Below are 14,349 nucleotides of genomic sequence, written 5' to 3' on the forward strand. Positions count from 1 at the left end.
TCATCAAACTGGGCATTTAAAACTGCTGAGAACACCTTCCCAGACTCTGCTTATTAGTTATCACAAACTGACTTCCCTTCTTCTAAGGATAGAACTACTGCCATGAGCAAGCGGAGCAAAGTTGTGAAGATCAGTGAAGACCCAGAGCATAAGTCGCACTCTAGTTGTTGTGAGTGCATTCTGGTCAGCGGGACATTTGAACAGCAAAGCCAGCTGACAGGAAGGAGTTGGCTGGAGAAGTTGAGTACTTTCTGTGCAGACCGAGAGACTGCTGGGTGAATGCAAGGACTCTAGGGCCAACTGGCTTATGAGATAAAGTGATAGAGGCAGACTGCACATACTGGTACGCCGCAGGAACGCTGAAGAAGGGAGGACAGTCTCCTAGCATGCAGCCGTACTGAAGAGCAGCCTCTGCGTTGTTGGAGCCCAATGGAGCATGGAATATGCAAATGAGAGCTGAGGGAAGGACAGGAACCATGAAGCAGAGGCGGTAAGCCTGAAGGAAAAGAAGCAGGACGTCAATGAGTTGCTGCAGGTTCACTGCCGGAGAATCCATTCCCGCTACATCATACCAGTGAGTCCGCCTGAGTAAAGAGGGGACACCGGGGCATTTCGGCAATGGGACCCATATTGAACAGAAGTAAATGAGAGGGAACGAAAAGTACCATATTTTTTAAGCATACCAGTGAGTCTGCCTCGGGCAAGGGGGACACTGGGGCATTTCGGCAATGGGACGGAATGGCAAACATAAGTAAATGAAGTAAATGAGCAAGAAAGATAAGTGCCATGTTACTTAAAGAAGCAGAGCAGAACAAAGATTAAAATGTGTTAAGTTTGCAAGTGTGCGCAATACGCACATGAGAAAGCCCTGGTAGGAGATTATGCCAGAAATGTCATGTCACAAGTGAGTATATCAGGCATTTCAAGTAACAGGTGTTTTGTGTATGAGAAGAAGTGTTTTGCACATATGAGAAAGCTCTGGCAGGAAAGTACACCAGACATTTCAAGTTATAAGTGTTTTGTACAAGAGAACAAGTGTTAGTGTTTGCATTTCAGAAAAGCCCTGGCATGAGAGTATACGAGGAATATCCAAGGTGCAGAAGTATGCATATGAGAAAATCCCTGGCAGGAGAGTACACCAGGCATTACAAGTCAGAGGTCTTTGTAGATGATGAAAATAAGTGATTGCATATGAAAGAAACCCGTCAGGAGAGTATACCAGGTAAAACCAAATTGGACAATTTATAAAATACACTGCATGAGAATGTCCTGAGAAGGAGGTTATTAAAGAGTGTGATTGAGAGATATCAAGGAGTAAGAAGAAACCTGGCAAGAGTGCACACCAGATACTCTGTCAGCCAAGCTGTTTTGTATAGTAAACATATTTGATCTAAAGGAACTTAAAGAAACCATTATAAACCTGAGTGAAGCGAAATCCAGGGGAATGGGGACCACCCTCTGGAATTATGAACTTTATCCTTCTGGAACTTTTAAGTTGGAGTAAAGCATTTTCCATTTTGAACATTTGTACACATTCCAAGGCCAAAGACATTTCCCTTTTCCCACTTATAGTTGATTTTCAGAATGTGAGTGTCCGAATAGTACTTTAAACACAGGACAGTTTACTTTCGACATCTTGACAAAGGACCCACCCAATGGTTTTTTTTTTAGGTAGGGAAAATACCTCTAGAGCAGGGACAGAGAAACATTTTCCACACACATTTTCATTTAATAAAGGTTTATGGGCAAAATAATGAATCACCTGTGTCCGAGTTTCATTCCTGACCCTTCATAGTAACAATCACAGAATCCTTCCCCTAAAACACCAATGTACCATCTTCCAACTATGGAACTTCTATTGCATCATGTCTCCCCTCTATAAAACATTTGCCCTGCTCACCCTCCGCTTCAACCCCCAGTCGTATCCCAGATCCATGGGTGGTATGTAACTCAACCATCCCACCCATTTGCTGAACAGTGGATCCCATTCCATTATCCCGGATTAAATAGTTGCTCCTCCTTCCTCCTTCCCCCTCTTGGCCCTTCCTGTTCTCTACCTCAGATGTCTGTAATGGATCTTTGGGTTGGGCCTTATGGTTACCCACATACCTCGTGTTCAGCCCTATTTCATTTTGCCTACACTCTATTTCAAAAACTCCCCCCTCCACCACTAGAGTATCTAATAACCCCAGATCGGTTGCCTGCAACACACAGTTTGCTATTACACCTTTAGAACCTGCTCCTTTGCCTATATCATCATCATCTATGTCATGCAGAAGATCTTGGATCTCAGTGATTAACACATTAACATCCTTAATAGGTTTACAAAACATAAACAGATTCTTTGAGCCCCCCCCCTTACGGGGAATTGTTGAGCTTGCCTTCCTTTTGGACATCCTCAAACAGGAATAGTTGTGCAAAATAGCACCCATGTGAAAATAAAAATATACAGATATGCAAATAAATTAACCGCTTGGCTCATATGTTTAGTTTTAAAAAGGATCAGAGATTAAAGTGCAAGGTGCAGGCATAAAATACTGTAAACATATATTAATATAATTAAAACAATAGGTTAAAAATAGCAATGATAAAAGTATACTATGCCTTACATCCAACCTTGAATGTTCTAATCGAGTTAACTAAGCACCAAATAAAACCTTCCTAGTTATTAATTAGGTGGAGATCAAAGCTTGTTGCTTGGCTAGAAAATCAGAAGTCAATAATCCCTGTGCAAGATATACTTGGCTGCTTGAGGGTGCTTAAAGAGCACCTTGATCCATCCCCTCCACCCTTACTCACAGAGTCCGACAATGCCCAACAGTCCAGCAAAGCAGATTATGCAGACAATCAAAATTAATGCTCCTTATAAACTTAAAAAAACTGGGAGCCTACTACACCGCAGATGAATCACACAGGACCAACTACAGGATTAGGGTACGTCCTAGTGGCTTAAAGAGCTGTTTTAGGCCAGCTCCCCTCCCTTTCTCCCTGTGCTTGAATCAGGTTAAAAGCAGTACTAATAATCTAGGTAATCGGTAAAGGGTGATCTCACTTCTCCAAAAGTATTTTCCAGATAATCCTCCCAGCTGCTTCCTTGATCCATTTATCCATATTAGTAATACAGTAATCGTGGGTCTTACAGTTGCAATTCTTACAACTCAGGTGGTATTATCAGGATCCTGCAGCATTCAATGATTTATGCTCCAAAGCCACTGGAGGACAGGTCACAAAAGATTTCCTCTGTTAATAACGCAAATCATCCTGCCACGCCAAACACCTGTGGCACGTAACACTGTTCACCCTTGACCGCTCAGGCTTCTCCACTCCTGGGTAAGGAGGCGTGGTGACAAAAAGGGCGCCTGCTCAGCTTCCACCTGCAGCACGTAACACCACTCGCCCTAGACCGCTCGGTCATCACTGCTCAGCGGTGTATGCAGGGCTTATCAGAGTAAGGGTGTGTGGCCACACAAAGGGCTTTTTCTCAGCTTCCACCTGTGGCGCGTAACAGTGCTCACCCTTGACCAATTGGGCTTTGCTGCTCTGGGGTGCACACAGGGCTTATCAGTGTAAGGGGGCGTGGTCAAACAAAGGGTTCCTGCTCAGCATCTACCTGTGGTGCGTAACACCGCTCAAATTTGCTGCTTGAGCTTTGCTACTTCAGGGTGCACACTGGGCCTATCAGAGTAAGGCGGCATGGCAACACAAAGGGCTCCTGCTCAGCTTCCACCTGCAACATGTAACACTGCTCACCCTTGTCCGGTCAGGCTTTGCTGCTCTGGGGTGCAAATGGGGTGTATTAGCTTAAGGGGGAATGGCCACACAAAGGGCTCCTGCTCAGCTTTCAACTGCAGCGCATAACACTGCTCGCCCTTGCCATTTGTGCTTCACTGCTCTGGGGTGCATGGCCACACAAACGGCTCCTGCTCAGCTTCCAACTCCATAGTGTAGCAGCGCTCGCCCTTGCCGGCTCGGGCTTCATCTCTCTGGAGTGCACACAGGGCCAATCAGCGTAAGGAGGCATGACCACACAAAGGGCTACTGCTCAGATTCCACCTGTGGTACATATCACAGATCGCCCTTGTCCGCCTGTGCTTCACCACTGCAGGGTGCACACAGGGCATATCATCATAATGGGGCATGGCCACACAAAGGGCTCCTGCTCAACTTCCACCTGTGGCGTGCAACACTGCTTGTTCTTATCCGCTCGTGCGTCGCTGCTCTGGGGTGCGCGCAGGGTTTATCAGTGTCTGGGGGCTTGGCTTCACAAAGGGCTCCTGCTCAGCTTCCACTTGCAGTGAGTAATACCGCTCGCCCTTGTCCAGTCAGCTTCGCCACTGTGTGGTGCACACAGGGCTTATCAGTGTAAGAAGCATGGCCACACAAAGGACTCCAGCTCAGTTTCCAACTGCAGTGCGCAACACCGCAATTTCAAGTAACTAAAAATCATTAACATTTATTGTATCTATTAAGTAATGAGAGTATGCCCCAATTGTTGTTTTGGTATTAAAAAAACATGTATTGTGTACATTTTGATGTTTGTATGCTTGGACTCAGTGGGACAATAGGGAACTCCGGTGTAAGGTACTATGTTAAGTGTTTTGCAAGCTGCTTCATTGATGATTGGCCACCAGACACTCCAGACAGATGTGTCCGATGCTAGTAAAGGGCTACCTCAGGAGACACACCTAGTGACAACATCGGACACCGACCTGCATCGAAGGAACAGAGTCACTGGATCTGGGGTAGGGAGATTAAAAAAGAAAAATAGGGCAAGAATTGTGAGAAAAGCAAAAAGCTGATGATGCAGGAATTTTCAGCGCGTCGATGTGGAAATAGGGACTGATGGGCAGCTCTGGGGGATGAGGCTTGCCCTGCGGACCTGCCCTTGGGTTACTTTACATTTAAAAGAGAAGGCACATCTTGCAGTGCTTACAGCTCTGGTCCCATCCCCTCCAGGTGGACGCCCACACAATATGGAGGAAAGAGGATGGGACGCAGGAGTAAGGATGGTGATTAGCTGGGTCTCCATTAACTCCCTTGTTGAAAATTACAAATAGTATAGCTGTTTTCCATGAGATAGGAACCTCTCAGACGTTATCCAATCATGTAATAAATGACACCCACGTACTTGGCTTCTTCTTGAATAAGTAGGTAGGTAGTGTAAGGAAGGCATGGCATCAAGGTAAGACAGACACAAGTGATCACGGTTCAAGGGTGTTTATTGAACTTTATCAGGGGTTTGAAATACGCCTATCTAAACCTAAATCTAAGATGGGAGCAAGCTACGACCATCAAATAATAATAATACAGTCCTAGTGCAGTCTAGTCAAACAAAAAGGACCTATAATAAAAAGAATATTGCCAATCCTTACCACTAAGGATTGGCAATATCCTTAATTGTAAGGATTGACAATAATAACAGAGTGGGATAATGTTAACAAAAAGAAAGACGTGTTCATAAAATGATAAGTCAGGATATTTAGGCCGTCCACCACCATTACCCACTTTTTTAGCAAAGGACAAGGTGGGTAACTGAAGCGCAGCACACCCCTGGACTTCTTTGAAACAAGGTCACAGTTTCTTTCACCAACATCAGAGCCTTCTGTGCCCAAGTCTCTTTAGTGCAAAGTCTCTTGCCTCAGAGGACCTGATGTACCATGAACAATAATTCGCAGGCATCCCTCAGTTGGGTTCACATTTGCCACAGCAGTATCTGTATCTTCTGGGGTGTGTTACTGTTCACCCAGGACCCCCCCTTTCTACAATTAGTCCCCCTCACCCGGGGTCAGACCAATATCAGTGCAGGACCACTACGATTTCACAGTTCAATAATTCTTCCCGCTCACGGGGGGGGGGGTACCAAACAGAGACCTTCAAGTGAGCACCCACGTGGCGCCGGACCACTCTGTATCTGTACCTATTTCAGTTTCACAAAGTTCAATTGTATATACGTTCTCTTTCTTCATACAGTGTTGCTGCCTGCAAACTTGAACATAACACAGTCCGGTCTGCTATCAGTTTCTCCACCTCACTGGCTGTGCTGAACTCTTTGGTGTTTCTTTGCTGTCGGAGTCAAGGACAGTACCACAGTTGTAATTGCTTCTCCCTGCCTTGGCTATCAATGCGGGAGGGCCCTGTGTACCTTTGCCACATGCTACATCATTCGTCCACTGCAATTCCTGGTCTTATGTTTCTTTTCCTTGAGCCTCTTGAAAGTCGCAATTCTGTGTTGAAAAGGGCAAGGGCATTTCCCTCCTTTTCATCCTCTTTGATCTCTCCGCCTTTCTCCTTGTTTTAAACTGCCATCTCAGAATTACTGCTTCCTTGTGCATTTTGCCTTGCTCAGAGTGTGCTTTTGTGCTCCGCCTTATATCCGTGTGGGGAAGTGTGATGGAAGTCAGGTGTGTGTAATCATCAGTAATTGCCTGACTCTGCCTGACCCTTGTGTTGGGACATGTCAGGTATACGGCTCTGGTGTTAGTCTGTTGTCGCTCACGATGAACTGCCCGTGAGAAAGTGTTTGTGTTGGAAAAGGGGGCTAGAGGGTTGGGTTTCTAGGTATCCTATCCAATAGCTTGGGGAAAAGATGTCATAAGTAAGGGGATACCGCGTCCCACCCTTTGGTGTCCCACTCCCCGAAGACCCCCCATCCAGGTGATCCTGCCGCACTGTTCCACCCCAGGAACTGGATCCAATAGCGATGGCAGTGTCCTGGCCACCTGGATGACAGATCCCCAGGGACTAGCGAGTGAGACACCTTCGGGTTTCTCACAGTGGAACATCCAAGCCTGGTGCCTTCCCTGGCTTCTGTGCTTTCAGTGTTATCCTTCTATCCTCTTAGATGATAGTCTGCTAATTCCCCTGTATTGGAAATGTCAGACTTAAAAGGCTTTGATGTAACCAGGTGCTCCAGTGAGAAATCCCTGGAATGATGTAGATCACAAATGTGCTGAAACCACCTTGCCTCTCCAATACTTATATTCAACGTCAGAACCCCCTTTCTACCATCAGGTACCTGGAACTCACAGCTTTGATGACTATTTACTGCATCATGAATTCCTTGCATCCCTGATACATCCCTTTTATTGGTTTAGAAAATTATTAGATTCGTATCTTGCAACGCATATATTTTTACTATCATTATCCCTGGAGGTTTTGGGATGTCAGCAGCATTCCTTTAGATGCCCTACACTATTTATTGCACCTCAATGTCATGTTGCGTGTCTCCACCTTAAGCACTGTGAATAGATTGGTGATACGGAGCATGACCAGTCTTGTAGCAATCACCCCCCCCCTCAGGGGGTTGTAAAGGGCCGGCAACGGCCCGCCAGCCCAAGCCTAGGTAGACCTAAGTGAAGCGATGGCCTCAGCATGGTTTCAAGGCTATATATGCCTACCCTGAGTCGGGGTGATTGCTATTCGCACCCCGGGGTTCATCCGAGGTGAGAAAAGTGTATGGTTTATATTTTTTACAGGAAATGGGCTTCACACGTATTGCATGGATTGGTCTGGGAACCTGAGGCGGCAACAGGGAGAGGCTCCTTGTTACCTCCCCGCAAACAAGATGGCACCACCCTTGAAAAGCAGGAGGTACAGAGTGTGTTCTCACCCTCTTTTTCAGCCAACTGATTGCCTGAGCGCTCTTCCTCAAGTGCAATTACTAATTCCTTGTGACAAATGTATGTATTCATACAGCAAATTACGTTCCATTAAAGGAGTAACACTGCAGTAAATCTGTGGTAATATAAATGTGTGGCCTAAAGTTGGCTAGACAATTTTCCGCTGATAAGTTTGGAAGGTCAGGGAAGACTGGGTAGATTGCAGCCCACGCCATTCTCACAATCTCAGTCGGTATATAAAGCAAGGGGGTCATGATCACTACCTTTGGAATGACTGCAAAATCCCTAATGTATGCTGAACATAAAATATCTCTTAAAATATAGTCAATATAACCTAATCTTTGGTTAATCCTAAAAGTTAAGGGAGGCCCAAGAAACACACATGACATGTTCCTAAATGTGTCTTATCCAAGCAGGCTGGTAGGATCTCAGCTATGATGTTGCCTGCCGAGTAGAGCGTATACCGTATCTGAAATGTGCCATGCCTAGTTGTCGTCCTCTTGAAGGTCCTTCCTGGACTTTAAAGGGTTGAAGTGAACATAAAAATCCCTTACTAAAATAAATCAATTGTTTCAAAAAATCCTTCCTACAATCCTTTAAATGCTCTATTAAATGTTCATCCATCTTAATGGCTGCTATGCTAGGGTGGTTATAGATGTTAAGCAACCATATTGTTTTATTATTTATTAGGACTCGTTTTGGAGGTTGAATATCTGTGGTGACCCTGTTTAGTTATTGTATACCTGTGCACCCAGTTAAACAGCAATACAGATCAGCAACCCGCCATGGGGGCCCTCTTTCTGTGATGCGTCAAATAGCACACTTTGTGTTATTGTATTAGGGACCACATTTCTTGGAAGCAAATGATCGGATATGGTGATATCAGTTTGTACCACTCATTTCCATCGATTGATTGTCCAAGCCTGCTGTATTCCAAGACAACAGTTTCAATTTATACCCCCAAACGGACCTCATTTCAATAAGGTTGGATGTAAAAAAAACTCTAGGACTATTATATCAGCCACTTGAAATGGGGGAAGAAGTTAGTTAGAGGGCCATCAGAATCTTAGAAAAATAGGGACATTGCCATAATTCAATGTTTGAGTCTGTCAGTGGCATAGTTTGATTTTTCCAATTGACATCAACAGCAGGGCTAGTGAACATTCTGCCAGCTTTAATTTAATAATATCAAATGACAGATTGACGCATCATGAGTGTATTTGACATCTCTAGTATCAGTATGTGTGATAGACAGGCACCCCTTTACATGCTTGTTCAAATGAAGACACTTACTGACCAGCGACTCATACAATTCTATTTCCCGCCAAAAGTAATTCTAGCATGGCACGCATATACATTATGACCTTCTTGACATCTCCAGTATTGCGACTTGTGACATTATGATCTTTTTCACACAATTCTCACTTGTGCCTAATCATATGAGTGTACTTGTAAGTGACAAATAGGGGAGGATTAAAGTTGTCAGTACCATTGAGTGTGTCCCATTTATTAACCAAAATATGGAAAAGGATTGTGGGAGGGTGCCTGGTTTGCTCGTACCTTTAGAATACCCTCTAAACTTGAGATGTAGATTTCAGTGGCAGTATTAAGACATTAGATTTTGTCAATCAAGCGATGCTAGCATCTTTGGCTCGACACCTGTGTCAGGGCAGCAGGGGTGAGGGACTGGATTTCCAAGGCCCCCCCTTAGAATGTATGATATTTGTTAGTTGGTTTGTCTCTAACATTTCCTTATCACTTCAACTTCTGTTTTTAAAATAATATGACATTCTAATAATTTCTAATTGTAATTTGACATCTATCTAGAGGAGCTCATGATAATCAATACAGGAGAGCGCAGGCATATGTTTTGGAAGAATGTGATGTCATTACTACATTGGCCACAGTTGCCTAATCTCGGAAACCCTTCTGCATCCCATCTATGGATTTGGATACTGTAGAAGCTTTTGTATACATAAAAATAAAATTCAGTGGCTTAACAGATTGCATTTCCCCAGCACCTACAGTGACAGGAGTTGCATTTTGGCACAATGGGGAAGAGCAAGATAAAATAGCAGAGCAAATCTATGACTTTGTTTAGTGCCATTGCTCATTCCACAGGGCACACCGGTCTGGAATATGGGTTCCCGGTTGCACCGTACCGGCACCCATTTCTGGACCGCCACAGTACAACCCTGCAGGCGGGGGCAGTCACACGTGGCATGTCAGACCTGCCGGACGCGATGGCACCTGCCCAGTGGGTTTTCACGGAAGCACCACACCGTTAGCAAAGGTGCCGGTGCTTCTGTCTCCCCACGCCCATGGAGTCCTATGGGGCGCCATGGGAATGGGGATTAACATTTGCCGGCGCCTGACCTCCCGATCCGCCAGGACATATAATGTCCCGGTGGCAGAAGGAAGTCAGGCAGCGGTAAAGTGTTGCGAGTCTGTCGGCAATCAGCTGGAAACACCGGCGGGGATACTGCCGGACTCGTAATGAGGCCCATTATTGACCTCTGTGGTCTGATAAGACTTTCTAGGTGTTTGAAAGTGGGCTTTCCAATTATGCTAATGTCTGGATTTCTCAGCATTTCCGATAAATGTGCATTGTCCCTGGTGTCTTTTAGTAGCAATTCTATTTCATCAATTAGATAATTAGCATCCACTTTGGTGGTCAATATCTCAGCTACCTTGCTCATTCATTTCACAACATGAACTAGGGGCATTTGTATTTTCACCTTCTGCTTACCCATTATCTTTAAAAATAGATATGTGGTCAAAAGAATCTGTTATATACAAAAAATAGACAACAATAATAATCACATTAAAATAGTAAATATGGGTACACCAGCTTAAAAATTGGAAAAGGGTGTCCAAAACGTATCCACTCCTTCCTCACTAACCAACACCAACAGGAACAAATTGCATCAATGATTTCCTAATTACGTTAACAACATCCAAATCTGTACCCGATTGGAGAATAAGAAGAACTACAACCGCATCAACAAATGACTTGACGACATTTATCAGAGAATGAATGAGAGCTTCATCTGTCTGAACGGATCAGAATCAGAGATGTTAATGTTGGTTATGGCTTTATGTGGAAAATTGCCATTTGATCACCCACAACCCCCCAACTCTATAACCTCGCCAACTCCCCTCTGAAACATCATCAAATTAAGAAAACTGGGTCTCATCCTCAATACTTACCTCACTGTTATAACCAAAATCAATACAGTGATGAAGGATGGCAACTCCCAACTAGCCATGCTCCCAAAAAATCTTCCTTCTTCCCCAAATTAACTATTCCATTGGGTTGACTAGTCCCATGGTGACTAGTCACTTTGATTACTGTAATATAGTCTATACTGAGATTCCTGACAAGCTTAGAGACTGTCTTGAGAGAGTCCACGTAATTCCACCAAATGAGGCTCATTGTCTTAACCCGTCAAGAGAAACCAAGACTTACCAGCTTTAAACCCTACAATATTTCCAGGTGGGCCCTCTCCAGCCACTGTGGAAGCTCTTATGTAGGCGGTGTAAAAGGTTTCAGGGTTTAATTTGTAGAACCACATCTTCTTTTCCGAAGGAGGAACGACTTCATGGAAAGTAAAAAGCAAAGACAAACAATTAATGTGTCATTCACAACAACTATCATTCACAGAATACTTGATTGACCATAAGTGAAAGGGATCACATATTACAGTATGATTCTTCTCCCATGGAACCCACTGGAATTATGTTCACTGGTTTTGTGGGACTAAAAATGCAGTAGTGTCCCATTTTATAAAAAACTTTCTTTTGAAAGTGTAGAGTTTGGTCATGCACTTTTGGTTGTATCTATATGTGCATGTGGGGGTAGAGGAGAAGGGGTAGGGATAGGGGGCATGGAGGGAACCCCATAACAAAATGGGGTACCCCCATAACAAACAAAAACATCTGGTCGAATTGAGGTCGACCAAAATTGCACAACCAAACTGCATACTTTCAAAAGAAAGTATGTTAAAACACAAAGAAGCAGCGGCACATAGTGTTCATGCCTTGCTTGCTTGCCAGGTAAGGTTGCTCTTTAGCATGTCTAGCATATTTCAGAAGAAAACACCATTTGGACCATTAATTGGTGGCCTCCGGATGTTGCTGGCCGTTTCTGGTGCCTTGCTGGATCAATATATACAAAGAGACCGGGTATGTTATACATCTGTACATGAGACCAAACAGTTCAAAACTGACACGTAGGGAAGAAAGAATGCAATTCAATCCCATCAAATTGTAATTATTTAACTATCAAATGTATTGATGAAAACTAAAACAAAGTAAAAAATGGATCAAGGCATAGCAAGTAGTTGATTCAATCCACATAAAGAAATTAATTGTCTCTAAACAATTGTTAGATACTCAATCCTAGAAAGATAGGTGTAGACATACAAACACCTATTCATGAACTTAGTAGAAGTCCAAATATGGACACACACCAAAATACCACAAAGTAAATAACACAATAACTCAACTGATCGAAATGTTGCACATATACAGTACATTACCAAGTATCAAACAAACATTCAACATCGTAAATCAACATGTAATTGACAAATTCAGATCCTCTAGCGAGGGAGCCTGCTGACAATCATACAGGCCTTTCTTATGCCAACATGTTTCTTTCCTTTATCACGATTTTAATGTGTTCTAGGAAATTCTTCAGGGGTGATATTTATTTGACTGAATTTTTTGTGTCAAAATGGTGATGTTTCACTAAATAGTGTCAAGAGTTCAATTTCGGTCTTGATTGGTCACCTGGTTCATAAAGAGTTACAGCTGCCATTTTGAACTGCCTTATAATGGATATACTTGCATTCAAGGTAGCTTTGTGACACTAATGTGGAAAGCTCGTGCTCGAGACGTGCATCTACAGAGCTCCACAGAGAGTAGTTTGACACTTGCAAAGGTATACATGCATTTTACCACTGTTGATAGATTTTTCATGGTGGGTGATTTAAGTCCAGTCTCCTCCAATTTGGCATGCTTTATTTGTTCTTTATTTCTTGGCAGGATTTATTATTTCAATATTTGGTGTAAGGCCCATCTCCTTTCCTGAACATGTGTCCCTGGTGCAATGGAGATAAGCAGAGATAATTCAGAGCTTCACAATGGTGGGATTCTGGTCTCAAAAGCCCAGGTAGGAGCATCAGGAGAAGACCGAGGCTGAGGGCTCTTGCCTCCAAGGTGCTCCGATGATCCGCTGTGCATGTCACACCCCTCAGGGGTCTGTGGATACGAAGCAGCAAGGAAAAGAAAGGAGGAGCACAAGGACATTTCAAGTGTTTCTGCTGGCATCCCCACACCAGCTCACTAAAAGTGGGTCATGGGATATGGTGGACCAGTATACAGCGACTAATGTGTCTATGATGTAGCAAGAAAAAAAAGCTGCCACCCAGACGAAACATGCTCTTTAAATGCACACAAGACAGGGGTGGAGTGCATACCGTCGCAACATGTGTTTTATTTTCTTTTGAGCTTTAATCAAGTCTATGCAAAAAGGACAAGCACACTCTTCCTTAGCACTTAAGGGGTTGAAACAAGCATTTGTGCACTTGAGTGGCCGATGCGGTTCACGGACACTTGCTTCCAGGTTGCTAAGCATCCATGTCTATGTCATTTATCGGCAGCTCTGGTGCGGCCTGCGTGTACTAGTCTTTCTGAGGTGCACAACACCCTGGTTTCATTTGCACCCACCCCCTCCTCTGCCAGAAGGGAGGATTCAAAGAGGATTCAGAGCAGAAGGCCTAACGGTAAGTCTTTTGTAATGTATGCATGCATGCTTGTATCTAATGCATGCCGTGGGTCTGTGTGCATGGAAGTGTTGGGTGAGTCTGTAGATATGTTTTTATCTATCTGTACATTAGTTATGTTATGGTATATTAAAGTTTCTTATACCGCGCACTGTTACCATCTGCATGGTCCACTGGTGCTCTGGCGGATCTGTAAAGAAAGAGAGTAAGGGGGGTGGACGTTTGTAGAACTGAACTGGAGAAAAGAGCAAGAAGCTGTAAGGTGCTGTTGCCAGCTTGAGTTTGGTTTAGACCGTTCGCTGAGCGTAGGTGTGATTTCCAGTTGGTATTCATCATGCGAGGCTATGTGTGGTTTGTGTCGTTGTGGTGTAGTGAAGTGCATGTGGTTTGATGTGCTGTAGCGGAATGGTTGTGTTTAGTTAGTTCAGAGTTTGAGAGGTGTATGCAGAAGGGTGAGTTTTTTTACTAGGGTTGGTAAGTGGTGGTACCCTATACTACCCACTTATATTTCCACTGACAATATTCACCAGCCGTAAATGACCGTGAATCATGTATCATCCTAGTGATTCTTCAGGCGATGTTAGTGCCCCCTGCCCCTAAAAGCTTCATCCACCACTGAAAGCCAAGAATATTGGGCGAGAAAGGCAGGCACAGACTGTTCACAGAGTATTGCACACCAGGAACAGTCCCAGGCCAAGGCAGAAGAGGTACACTATACAATGAAATAAAACCCTTCTTATTAAGCCTCGGAGCACAATACACAGAAAGGTATTCAGTGGCAGCCCAGAAGTTCCTCACTAACAGGTGATCACTCCCTGCCCAACACTTGGAGGGGTGGACTATACAAAAAAGCCACTCCGGAAACTTCTAAACAACAATGTCAGGAGCATACTGAAAGCACGGTTCTCAAGCCCTCATAGAATGCACATATACCTTTGCAGAAA

At 44.0% G+C, this 14,349-nt stretch overlaps 1 protein-coding gene across 1 annotated transcript in view; it reads right to left on the reverse strand.

Annotated features, from left to right (window-relative positions):
• Nucleotides 1-14,349, reverse strand: part of IL23R (interleukin 23 receptor) — a 777,663-nt gene that overhangs the window by 204,732 nt on the left and 558,582 nt on the right. Inside the window, exon 13 of the mRNA XM_069641944.1 lies at nt 11,089-11,217. Coding sequence (XP_069498045.1) covers nt 11,089-11,217 — 129 coding nt within the window. The remainder of the gene's footprint in view (nt 1-11,088; nt 11,218-14,349) is intronic.

This window comes from Ambystoma mexicanum, chromosome 1q (genome assembly GCF_040938575.1).
Source record: "Ambystoma mexicanum isolate Mex_15411 chromosome 1q, UKY_AmexF1_1, whole genome shotgun sequence".
In the NCBI taxonomy this organism is placed as follows: Eukaryota; Metazoa; Chordata; class Amphibia; order Caudata; family Ambystomatidae; genus Ambystoma; species Ambystoma mexicanum.